We start from the raw sequence: 11,438 nt of genomic DNA on the forward strand, positions 1-11,438 counted from the left end.
ACTCTTTCTGTACGAATCAGGAAAAATTCGAGGGGCACATTCTCAGCTGCTGGTAGAAAGGCTCACTATACGCTGAGAATTGCTCATCTTCGGTTTCACAGGGCTTGTGTTTGATGGAGACGAGAGCTTCGTCTCACAAATGCCATGACAACATTATCCTTCTCGCTCCTCATAGGGCCATTGCTTCGATTCCAGGATGCCTTGGTTTGTCTAGCGAAATACAGTGACACTGTGGCTATCGAGGCTGAGCCAGATCTGGTACGTACCCAGCCAGCAGTTGGAGCCGAAATTGAGCGTAAGGAACCAGCTTCTGACGAGCATCGAAGCTTCGCTTGAGCGCGCTCAACTCAAGCAAGACAGCATACGCAGCATTTGCCTTTGAGTCCGACAGCTTTTTCGAGAGCTATACCTTTGAACCGGACACAAATGCTGGTGGCTCTCGGACTCGTGGGGGCAAGTTTAGCTGCCAAGTATATTTGAAGGTGCGACCCCCCAATGCCACGGTTTGGGGGAGTACTCGCTGATTGCTGTAGACGTTGCTCCCTGTCTTTAGAGGAAGAACGGGTGGAAGAGGTAGAGATACCGCCGTCGAACGCTGCGAGCTTGCTGTTCAGGATGATCTGGACGAGACTGAATGTCGACTGGTTATTAAAATGATGTGTGGACTTGGTTGGTTCATCTCACATTCTGGTCTTGAGCCATGATTTGCTTACTCTCTGGCCAGGCGTGGTAAGGTCCTACAAGCTCACGTACGAGCCTACGACCATTCAGCATGCCATATTTGACAGATCAAAGGCGACGAATGAGTGGTGTATTGAGCCGAGGTTCTTGAAAGAGATCACACATCATTTCAGTCCCTCGGCAGAACAGCTGGATATGCATTCAGAAAACACCAAAGCTATATTCACTAGCTTCACGACTAAGATTACGGACGGGAAAGGTTGGTCAAGCACAAAACCCAGCTGGGTATCGTGCTGACTCGATCCTGTAGAGATTCTCAGACAGCCTGTGCACACCTCCGTGGCGATCGACAAGAAAGACTTCGAGCAGTACTTAGCCGATGACGGGGTTCACGTTGCCATTAGCTTAAAGGACTTCAAGGCGGTAATAGCACATGCCGAAACCGCCCGAGTTATAATCACCGCCTTATATACTCGCCCATGTCGGCCTCTGCAACTCGCTTATGACTTCGAGGGCATCAGAACAGAGTTTACACTCATGACAACGGGTGAACCGGGACCAGACGATGTTCCGACTTCCTCAAGACCTGTACCGCAGTTGTCAGCAAGACAAACACCTGCAGCTGCACAGGCTAGCCAAGCGGGTAGCTCCGGAAACTCGGGCCAGATGCCTCCTCCTCGGAGCAGGCCTGTCCGCCCTCTCACGGGAACCGCTTCACGAAGCGCTGAGCCAAACACTCAGGCCACAATGCAGCAAACTCCGTCGAGCAAATTTGATAGCCTCTTCGTGCCAGCAGATGATGACAGACAGTGGGATGTAGCAGACGATGACGAGCCTGGAGCTGAGGACATGCTTGGTTGGGATGCGAGCGCTAACCTGGTAGGCTTCCAGGCCATCGTTGTTGTGGGTATTACTTGCTGATGGAGGATTTAGGATAATCCTGACAGCCTGGGGCCGCGTTTGCGGGATAGTGAACCCAGCTTCGCAGACATCGGGAATCAGATGGATGTGAGCCGCCAGGATGAAATGGGTATTCCTCCGACGCAGAGAATGTCGCAGGTAGGCATCTTCCCTTCAAGCTGCAGGCTGCGGCTGAACTAACAACTTGTAGCTTCATGGGCTCGGGCTCTTCGACTGAAAGTTGTTCATCACTCGGCCGACAATCTCCTCAACCCAATAGTCGGCGCGGGATGCGGAATGTCAATTGAGCAAAAAGCTCAAGAAGCAATGATCCAGCTAGTCGCACAACCCGCACCAACGCCGACGACCTTGGAACTCCCCTCAGGCAGAGTAATCTGACTGTGTACACTCTTGACGTTTCCCTGTGCATCCGTATCCGAGCCGCAGTTTCCATGCTCTCCCCATCCAAATGCCACGACGTTCTGATCCTCCAACAGGGCAAGAACATGTTCACTCCCAACCGCCACCTCCTTTACTCCCGAAAAATCTTCCGCCGGTAACTGACCACGGTCATTCCGCCCCCAGGCTAGCACAGAGCCGTCTTTCTGATGTACATAGACACCATGCCAGCTGGCATCAATCTTCAGATAGCCGCTCAATCTATCAGAGTTCGGAACACCAGAAATAACACCCCACTTATCTCCCAATGACGAACCCAGCACCACAAACTCCCCCGCAGTGCTATCACCACATAGCACCGTAAACTCCCGCCCACAAGTCGCATCCGATACAGGAAACGGCAATCCCTCAATCTTCACGGGCGACCAGACGATCTTCCCGCTAGCCACCGCCTCACCAATCTGTCCTTTCCTCGCACCACCCCATCCATACACATCACCATTCGTCAAAACCACCACCGTATGGCCCATTCCGCTAGTAATAGTACGGATCCTCGTACCCGGCGGCGGGAAATTCGGAATTCGTTTCGCAGCACTGGTCCGAAGAGTGTCCGGCCCAAGCCCAAGCTCCCCTTTCGCTCCGGACCCGAGAACGAATACTGCATCCCCATGGTCGTCTCCGAAACTGTGTTTGTCGACCGTGCAAGCCAAAGGAACAAGAAACGTCCCCTCCCACGTCGCCGACACACTCTTAAACAAGTCATAGGTACGACCGGTACCCGCTCCCTCGTCAATAACAACAACACGTTTGAAGCTGAACATCGACCCCGTCTGCCCTTCAGAACTCGAATTGAGACTCGAACTCGGACCCGTCTTCACCAGCCACCCACACCTCCCATCCCTATTCCACCCAGCCGCATAAACCCGCCCATCCTCTAAAAGGACAAGCGTATGATTCCCACCCGCGACAATGCGCGAGACACGAACACAGTCTCCTCCGCTGTGTTCCTGAGTTCTTGACTTCCCCGACGGAAATGCATCCGGGACCTCGCCGTCATAGTCATCGTCAAATATGCAGCGTGTAGGAATCGATACGTCCTCGCCGTGGCCGATACCTAGTTGGCCCGAGCCGTTTGAGCCGAAGGCGAAGAGTGTTGGGAGTGGGGTCATGGGGAGGGGGAGGGAGAGCGGGGGTGGATGGACTATAAAGTGTGGATTTGGTTTTTCATCAGACGGAATGCCTTACGGGTCAGTTAAATAACCGGGGAGTCATTCCTGGAAGGATTTGTATGTATGAATATCAAGAGTGGGAGTGAGGAGGCTTGTGCGGGGGTGGAACAAGATATATCAGACCGCCTTGGTCATCGCCTGCCTGTTACTAACTAGTGTGAGTATTAAGACGGCAAAATATTGCCGCCGGATTCGGGCTGTGGAGAACGAACTGAGGGGGCCTCGGCACTGGCCTGTTACAGCGCATGCTACATTTGGGAACAATTGACATCATGATTAGAGCTGTGATAATACTCTGTAGAGTCTATAGTGAAACATTGTTATTTGAGGTGGATCGGGTGCTGCGAATTGGGTCTATGTTCAAGGTACGAAAAAGTAACACTCCACCTGCTCGATGTATGTTTGATTCGAGAGAATCCACAGTAACAGGGGGAAAAAATTATGGCTAGACTTTCATATGATGCACGAGAGCCGAAATAAAACAAAGGGGTATATGAGTTGTTCTAGTTGTTGAATGCTCAAGGGTTTTCGGAGGATGTAGAGTCCTCCGCATTCGCAGCGGGGGGTAGCGCAAAGTTGTCGCCCTTGTTAGGTTTCTCCTCCATGCCGCGGAACATGGGGCTTGTGCGGTGGAAGTACGAGTGGACATGGCCGGACAGGAGCTCTTCCTCAGCGTCGTCCTCGGCAGCCTTGTCCTTCTCGCTGATCTTGGCGCTCATAGCAGCCTCCCATTCGGCCCGGTAGTCCTCGACCTTCAGCTTGTAGTCGAGCTCGGGATCGTAGTATTTGCCCTTGCCGCGCAAGCGCTCCCAAATGGAAAGGTGCTTGGGGTGAACGGCGGGTCCGTGGTAGTCTTCCTCACGGCCTTCACGGATATACTTCCAACGGCGCTCTTGTTCCTTCAAGTCAAGTCCGGTGGTGTCGGGAAGAAAGAGCCAGGTTAAGATGACACCGCCCAGACCGAACCAAGGGACGACGTAGAATTTCTGTTGCGTGGTAATGTAGTTGTAAAGAACGGATGCTAGGAGGGCACCAAGCTTCCCGGCAGCGGCGGAGATACCGTGAGCGGTAGCACGGATGGGAGTGGGGAACACTTCCGCGGCAACCAGGAAGGTGACTGAGTTGGGACCGAACTGGTTGAAGAAGGAACTCAAGAAGTACATGGCCTGGAACTCCTTGATGTGTTCGGGTGAGGTATAGTAGTCGAACTTGAAGGCGGGGATGATGAAGAGGATAAAGTCCATCATGAAACCGATGATCTGCATCCACTTGCGGCCGTAGAGCTTATTGTCGATCAAGAAAGAAGCAAGGTAGTAACCGCAGAGGGAGACTCCGACGTTGCACAAATTCCAAAGCCACGTAGGCATAATGGAGGTGGATTCGGGGCTAATGACCTTGATGAATTCAGACTGGAAGAGCTTGTTGCCGTAGAAGAAGACATCGTTGGCGAACCACGCGCCAGCGGTCGCCACGAGGCGGAATCCGAAGTGCTTGAAGGTGAGCCGGAGGGATTCAATATCGTATCCAGTGACCGACGCCTTCTTCTTCGCCGACTGAAGCTGTTTGCTGGCGGCTTTCATGTGGTACGCACGGTAGTAGACGAGCCACAACGTGCCGACGGCGGGAATTGCGAAAGAGATACGGTAGGTCCACTGAGCAGATACCGTGGAGTAAGGGGGGTTGCCGCTGCCGTGGTGGAAGCAAAGCAGCAGAATGATCAGGAGAACCTGGTTGAAGAACTGACCCCAGCCTTGCATCAGGAAGGCACTGGTGACCTTACGGCCACGGTGCAGGCGGTCCTCTTTCGTCGAGACTTTGCCCGAACCAACAGCATTCTCCATACCACTGGTGGCAGTCATGGGATATTCACCTCCTGGGGTGGGAATTAGCAGGATGTAGTACAAGGACGCGGATTCCTCGGCACTTACCAACTCCGATACCATAGAAGAACAGAGACCAGGCGTAGCAAATTACCCAGCCGTTCTGGGTGACGCCCCAAGCAGCGGTAAGCATCAAGAGACCGATAAACATGATCGTAGCATCCTGGATTAAACCCCATCGTCGGCCGATCCTGTGGGAAACAGTCAGAAAAGTCTGGCTTGTGTCTAGCTTCCTGATTCGTCGACGTACCAGTCACCCAGGACGCCGACCAAGATCTGACCAACGATGATACCGCAGATCTCAAGGTAGTCGATCGCATTGAGCCATTGGGGGTTGCAAATATCCTTATCATCCCAGCAAGCGGGGAAGGCAGCTTGGAAGAGGGGTTTCAGATTTCCAATGGAGAAGAGGACGTAACTAGCAGCAAAACAAGTTAGCCTCTCGCTCTGACGCACAGCCCCAAGACAAGCGTGCTCGACTTACCCTTCCAGACCAAGACCAGCACCAGGGAGGACCATGTTCCGGAAATAATAAGAAACCGGGGACAGAGGGTCCTGCTTGATCATCTCCCAGATCCCGCTCAGCTCTCGCCTGGCCTCGCCCGCATCATACGAGCTGACAAACTTGATCTTCTTGACGAGAGACAAGTCCGCCCAGTATGTGCCTTCCGCAGTGTAGCTGTCCTCCGGACGAATGAGAGCATCGAAAGCACCCTTCTCGTGAACATCCATGTCCTCCAGGGGCTCGTGGGTTCCCGTCATATCGGGCCCGTGAGGCGCGCGTGGGCCAAAGTCCGCCATCTTTTCCTCTCGGACCGGATCTCAACGCTCGACGACACTTGTGAACCAACGGTTGCTCTTGGCTATGAGGTCAAGAGTTTCGGAGCGCTCAAGCCGTTCTTGGGACGTTCCTGGGACGGTCTTGGTATGTCTTGGAACGAGGATACTCGCGAGTCAATTGCGCTGAGCGGCACAAAAGATGCAAGCCAAGTCGGACAAGGCAGGGTGAGTTTTATAGCGAGCCGAAAATCTCTGGAAGAAGGCGGAAGAGGGGAGCCAGACTGCTTCGACGACTCGGGCACATGTGTGGACGGTGGCGTCTGATAAGCTGGTGGTCGTCTGGGCTGATCCAGCGTAACCACGGGGGTTCCACTGCAGTGGGAAGCCGGAGCTTTCCTGTGACTGGCAGACAGCGCGGGGGCAACGTGGTGGAGCGATTCGCCGAGAGGTGCTAAGCGGTGCCCCTCCTCTGGGCAGGGTCGCTGGCGTTTCATTCGCCTCATCAAATTAACTTTCAATTTTTTCTTCATTTTGGGGGTTGCACACAGAGCGATGGATGCGGTCGAAAATCTCAGGAACCTTTCGGGGCCTCAGGCTTGGCAGCGGAAGTTTTTTTCGACCACTGACAGTGCGGCAAGCGGGACAGATATCCGCTCCCGTCCAATCATCCGCGCACGTGCAGGCAGAATCTTTTCCAGCTGCACCGATCAGCATGCACCGCCTTCCCAATGCAGATCGCCTGCTGCTGGAGCGATTGGCCAATCACTACCCCGCACTTCGGCACGGGGTCAGGCTCTTGCATTCAACTCGACGTGGCTTCCAAGGTTGTCCTCCCACCAAGTCAAGACACGGCACAACCGCAGAATCAGGAAAGAGGTCAAGTGCGCTCCTTCCCTCTCGAGCCCCTCATCGGAGCAAGGCACGTGTGGGGGTCGACACTTCTCAGCGTGGAACACCACTGTTCGCTGGCATGCTGGCAGGCTCCCGGATTATGAGATGCTTCACTTTGAGTTTGAAGGACGGACAGTCGGACGGTGTCGGTTTCTCATCGCCTCGATGCCGCGTCAATACCGCGCAATCTCTGATGATCATACCTAACGTGGAGAACCGGGGGAAGACAGCAACTCGAGGACGACGGCGGTGCAACACACCATCCTGCTGTACGGAACATGCCGCTTCGTACCTAGGTATGCTCCTGAGGAGTCAACATCTCCGCGTCCGTGACTTCAAGTTGCCATCAGAGCCAAGCTCTTGAGCCGAGTGCTCTGTTCTTCGATTCGGATCTGCCCGTCTGGGCATCGATTATGATATCCCTCACAGAAGCCGCACGCAGCACGTGGCTCCGTCTCATCCAGTCAGAAGGGCGGAGGGTGGAATGGCATCCAGATGATCTTCGGCTTGACCGATAGCAATCTCTCAGCCAAATCACCATCACGAGATTCGAATTCCATTCCTTTCTTTCTCGTTGTCGTCTCGACAATCTCGGGCGGGCGGTCGGTTCTAGAACCTGGTCCTCCCCATCCTCCCACGAAGCCCGAAATGAGACGACAAATTGCATGGTTGAAAGCGACGCCCGAGGGATATACTTCCATCTAGTCCCGCCCCGTCGTCTCATGCAGGCTCAAGTGGGGTGGCAATCACACTGGGGGGCCCACCTTGGAAGGCCGCCTTGGGTTCATCTTCAGCGTCCAGTTGATTTTCGCACTTCGCGAACGTGATCGCTGTTCGTCTGGTTCCAGCTCTACAAGCCCTGAACCGCTTAGCTTGGAGTTAAACGGCGTAAAGCTTCTCAAAGCTTAGAAGTGCTTGCCAGGGCTTGACTGTCGGCCCCTGTTCAGTGGATCAGCTCGCAGGATTTGGGAATTAGTTGGTCAGATTTGACCTGCGCAAAAGCAGAGTGTGCATATTCTGGACCTTGTGGCTCGTTCGGGGCACTCGACGATCTGCTTACCATCCCTGCTCTGGGCTCACTGCGGCGAGTCCATACAGCCCCGCTGGTGCTTCAGATTTGGAACTCGGGGCAAAGGGGCTTTCAAACCTTGCAAAGTTTGAATTGAATCTCCACACGCCCGACGGCATGGCAGTTTTGCATTCCGAAGGAGGAATGTACGTCGCCGTGCACGTGCGATATCGACTCGCCCTCGTGCTTTGTGCAATTTTGAGAACGCAGTTAAGCTTTCCTGGTCGGCTCAGTCGGCTCCTCTGCTTTTGTTGACACGCCCCTTACTTCGGACCGAATCATGAAGCGCGTCCGGAGGGTTCTAGAATAACAACTCTGTGCTGCGTCAGATTTTCAGACCCCCCTTACGTCAAGGTCTGTCTTGTGTACCCATAAACCCCTTCGCGGGACGATGAGTTGTCCTCTGGCTCCAGCTTATCCAGCAGGCATCACAATACCGTGAGCCCAGAGTGAAAGGCATGCGCTCAGCAGGGCATCTGTCAGAATCACTCTTCGACCTTCACTCGAGGCACAGGAGCGACGGCTGTTGCTGCTAAGCATCTGTTCTCCTTGCATCTCCTCACGGTTTTGCTCGTCGTTTGGAGGTCATCCGTCGCTTTACTTGCTTGAATGCGACCATCCAGCTCAAAGGCAGACATTTTTCATCAGTCCAACAGGTTCCCCAAACAGTTCATTGTATTTTCAGGACCGGGGCACTCCATTCGTATATGCACTTTGCATGGATGATATTACGGTACATGCTCTTTTCTCACTCTTCCTGGGCATCACCAACCGTCCACTCTTGAAAACCGCGCAGCGCACACATTCCCTGAGGGCATTTGCAGCATACAGGCCGATGCCGTCTCGTTTATATTTCACTCAGGATAATCGACTCCCTTGGTGTCTAATAGATAATTTTGGGCTTACTCGCTCTAGCATATGAGTGTTTTCCCGCGATGAGACTGGAGCCGCCTCAACTATTCTGTATGGGATCTTCATGCCGCCTTTCTTACACCGCCACGGTTCGGTACTCCCCGCCTAGTCGGATGGAAATCTTGAAGATCTGCTGTGCTTTTGCTTCAGGTTGCAGAGAGTTCATGTCAATCTTGGCACTTCCAAGCCCGTCCTCAGACAACGAGTTGGCTCGGAAAGACTGCAGAGGTGTCTCACCAGGACTCACCTCGATGAAGCCTCTCCTCGTCCACTTGAAATTGTCTCAAATTAAGCCCTCTCCTCGTATTTGTTCTTGCCTTTTGGGAAGCATACTGCTATTCTCCCTACTTCCCTTGCAACTCGCGCTCGGTTCCATTGCCCATACGAAACTAATATCTACACGCAGACTATGGACAGAACCATCCGTATAGCTTTCATATTCAATATGACGCGATTTACCCTGGAATATCTTTTCCCCATCAATAATCCCGATGTATCAGACAAACCCAACTCGACCAAACCACCCTTCAGGCCTTCAGGCCCTCTTAGTGGCCGGGAGCAGGACAGCCATCCTTTTTCGGACACTGCTTCACGCGCACGCAGTCCCCACTCTATATCCACCCAGAAACCCCATTAGCCTCGTCCTTTCGTCACATTGCATCTGATGCAATATATTGGACTCGCCGCGGGGAACCTACCGCAGCCCTCAACAACCCCTCCTTACAGAAACACCCGGCGATACACTGCGCCGTGCACACCTCGACGGGCTCGTCAAAGGTCTCGCAGGTGGGGTGGCACGCGGATCCGCATTCCTGGTAGACTTCCTAAATCGAAGAAAGAGGGGAAGTTAGCGTTGATAGTATTAGTGGCCTTCACCAACGTAAAACGAGGCGCGGTGGTGCTTACGGTTGTCTTGCAAGGCGGGCTACTGGCGGCCTCGTAGGCCATCGCGTTGACGAGGAGGGTGGCAAGAATGATGTAGAGCTTCATTGTCGAGGTCGAAACAGAGTTTATGGTGGAGTGGTGGAGGAAAGGTAAAACGAAGTAATACCCAGTTCCAGATCGAAGGGGTCGGATCTGCGGAGGGCGATGTTCCTTAAATGTTCAGATTCCTTTCATGAAACCTAATAATATTCGCATACCAGAGGAGGGCTGAAACCGGAATCCTGGGGCTCAGACCACCACTCGCAGAAGGTTCCTGGCATCGGGAGGCGAATGAATACGAGTCATCACCAACCCAGTGACGAAGGAATTACATCTGACAAGTCAGACCGCCAGACCCAAGACACTCAGTCACTCAGAATGACATCCGCCAAGCGTGCCCAGGAACTCTCCTCTCTCGAGGGTATCGAGATGAAACACGTCCATACATCGTAGAGGGAGCGGACAGAACCCCGCAAACCGGACAACATCGTGGTCAAAGCTCATGGGGAAGACAGACCCGAGTACCGAACCATTTTATAATCCGCTGAACTCTCAGCTCTCGAATACACCTCCCTTCGAGACCAGCGACAAAACGGACTACCTGCTTTCGCCATTCTCCACGGGATGCCCAAATTCGCGTTTCTAGAGATTTTCAACGACGTCGCAGGCGGATGAATTTAATGAATTGGGGTCTGAGGCGGGCCGGCGGTATAACGGACTACCCTGGGGGTAGGGCCCTTTTTGTTTGTTTGGGGGGGAGGTTATGGTATGACTCTCGCTTCGTTGATGGCCCTTGAGCTTGAAGGCGTTCTACTGCGCTGAAAATGACGATTATAGCGACTGATATCCTGGACCTTATTAAACCTTAATGGATACCCGGAAAGGCTTCATCAAATTCAACCTAAAAGCTCCACGGCCGTCGTAAATTCGTACAATGTGCCAGCATTAAGGGGAAGAGTCGTCGACTATAGCCCCAAGGCCAGCCCTCTCATCACTCCATACATCAGCCGGTAATTCTCGACCCAAGGTATGAAGCTACAGCTAGGAGATTCTGCCCGAGGGCTGATTCCACAGCGGTAAGCCCCCTGGAGTCTCGCGCGTGCACGTCAACGCCCTTGTCGATAAGGACGCCCATTAGCTCGGTATTCCCCGTCGGCAGAGCTAGATGCAGTGCCGTCTTCCGCGACTGGTTCTTCACCTTGATATCCGCGCCATGGTCTAGCAGCGTCGTCACGGCCGCTGTATGACCAAAGGAAGCAGCGATAAGCAGCGGCGAATGGCCGGATCTAGTGTGTGTATTCACATTCAACCCACCGCGCAATAAAAGAAGAATGACATTCGCGTCCCCGCCCTTCGCTGCGGAATGCAGTGCTGTAGCGCCCGAATAATCGACTGCCCAGATTTGCCTGTCCCGTGTGGCAAGGAGCCGCTGGACGAGGTCAACCCAGCCGTTTCGTGCGGCGTGGTGGAGGACGGTCTGGCCGTCGTTATCTCGATCCCAGGGCTCAGCGCCGGCAGTGAGAAGGGTTTCCACGATGTGCAGGTGCTTGCGTCGAGCTGCGCGGTGGACGGCTGGGCTTCCTGTTTCTGGTCCTCGTTTTCTGGCGAGGTGGACGTTTGCTTTGGCCTTGAGGAGGTCTTCGACGACGTGGTGGTTCCCGTTCTCTGAAGCGAGCTGCAGGCTGGTTAACCTGGACAAGGTCGTGAGATTGACATCCACCCCCGCGTTGATAAACGTGTTTACTACGGCCGGATGGCCCTTCTGTGCGGCGA

The 11,438-nt window shown here is 53.8% G+C and overlaps 5 protein-coding genes across 5 annotated transcripts; 2 read left to right on the forward strand and 3 right to left on the reverse strand.

Moving 5' to 3' along the window:
* Positions 1-144: 144 nt before the first annotated feature.
* Positions 145-1,819, forward strand: BJX67DRAFT_376206 (putative DNA repair protein rad9; the record flags this gene model as incomplete). Its single annotated transcript, XM_071031829.1, has 7 exons — positions 145-258; positions 327-482; positions 534-669; positions 725-940; positions 992-1,560; positions 1,615-1,740; positions 1,793-1,819. 7 exons carry the CDS (start codon positions 145-147, stop codon positions 1,817-1,819), a joined length of 1,344 nt encoding a protein of 447 aa, XP_070891362.1.
* Positions 1,751-3,438, reverse strand: BJX67DRAFT_5834 (RCC1 domain-containing protein). Its single transcript, XM_071035187.1, has one exon. It carries the CDS (start codon positions 3,147-3,149, stop codon positions 1,899-1,901), a length of 1,251 nt encoding a protein of 416 aa, XP_070891363.1. The 5' UTR covers positions 3,150-3,438; the 3' UTR covers positions 1,751-1,898.
* Positions 3,439-3,727: 289 nt separating this feature from the next.
* Positions 3,728-5,890, reverse strand: BJX67DRAFT_369070 (putative MFS phosphate transporter; the record flags this gene model as incomplete). Its single annotated transcript, XM_071030712.1, has 4 exons — positions 3,728-5,082; positions 5,138-5,280; positions 5,340-5,507; positions 5,574-5,890. The coding sequence occupies 4 exons, from the start codon at positions 5,888-5,890 to the stop codon at positions 3,728-3,730; spliced, it is 1,983 nt and encodes a 660-aa protein (XP_070891364.1).
* Positions 5,891-6,157: 267 nt separating this feature from the next.
* Positions 6,158-7,174, forward strand: BJX67DRAFT_5832 (uncharacterized protein). The gene has a single exon (XM_071035186.1). It carries the CDS (start codon positions 6,426-6,428, stop codon positions 7,122-7,124), a length of 699 nt encoding a protein of 232 aa, XP_070891365.1. The 5' UTR covers positions 6,158-6,425; the 3' UTR covers positions 7,125-7,174.
* A 465-nt stretch (positions 7,175-7,639) lies between these two features.
* On the reverse strand, positions 7,640-9,731 carry BJX67DRAFT_376209 (trypsin inhibitor-like cysteine-rich domain-containing protein; the record flags this gene model as incomplete). The annotated part of the gene is made up of 3 exons (XM_071031830.1): positions 7,640-7,699; positions 9,440-9,565; positions 9,648-9,731. 3 exons carry the CDS (start codon positions 9,729-9,731, stop codon positions 7,640-7,642), a joined length of 270 nt encoding a protein of 89 aa, XP_070891366.1.
* Positions 9,732-11,438: the final 1,707 nt, after the last annotated feature.

Source organism: Aspergillus lucknowensis (assembly GCF_044049455.1).
Source record: "Aspergillus lucknowensis strain CBS 449.75 chromosome Unknown BJX67scaffold_1, whole genome shotgun sequence".
Lineage (NCBI taxonomy): Eukaryota > Fungi > Ascomycota > Eurotiomycetes > Eurotiales > Aspergillaceae > Aspergillus > Aspergillus lucknowensis.

Bases quoted from the DNA above. Each gene is read 5' to 3' on its own strand.
- BJX67DRAFT_5834 (XM_071035187.1), bottom strand. From the start codon at position 3,149: ATGACCCCACTCCCAACACTCTTCGCCTTCGGCTCAAACGGCTCGGGC.
- BJX67DRAFT_5832 (XM_071035186.1), top strand. From the start codon at position 6,426: ATGCGGTCGAAAATCTCAGGAACCTTTCGGGGCCTCAGGCTTGGCAGC.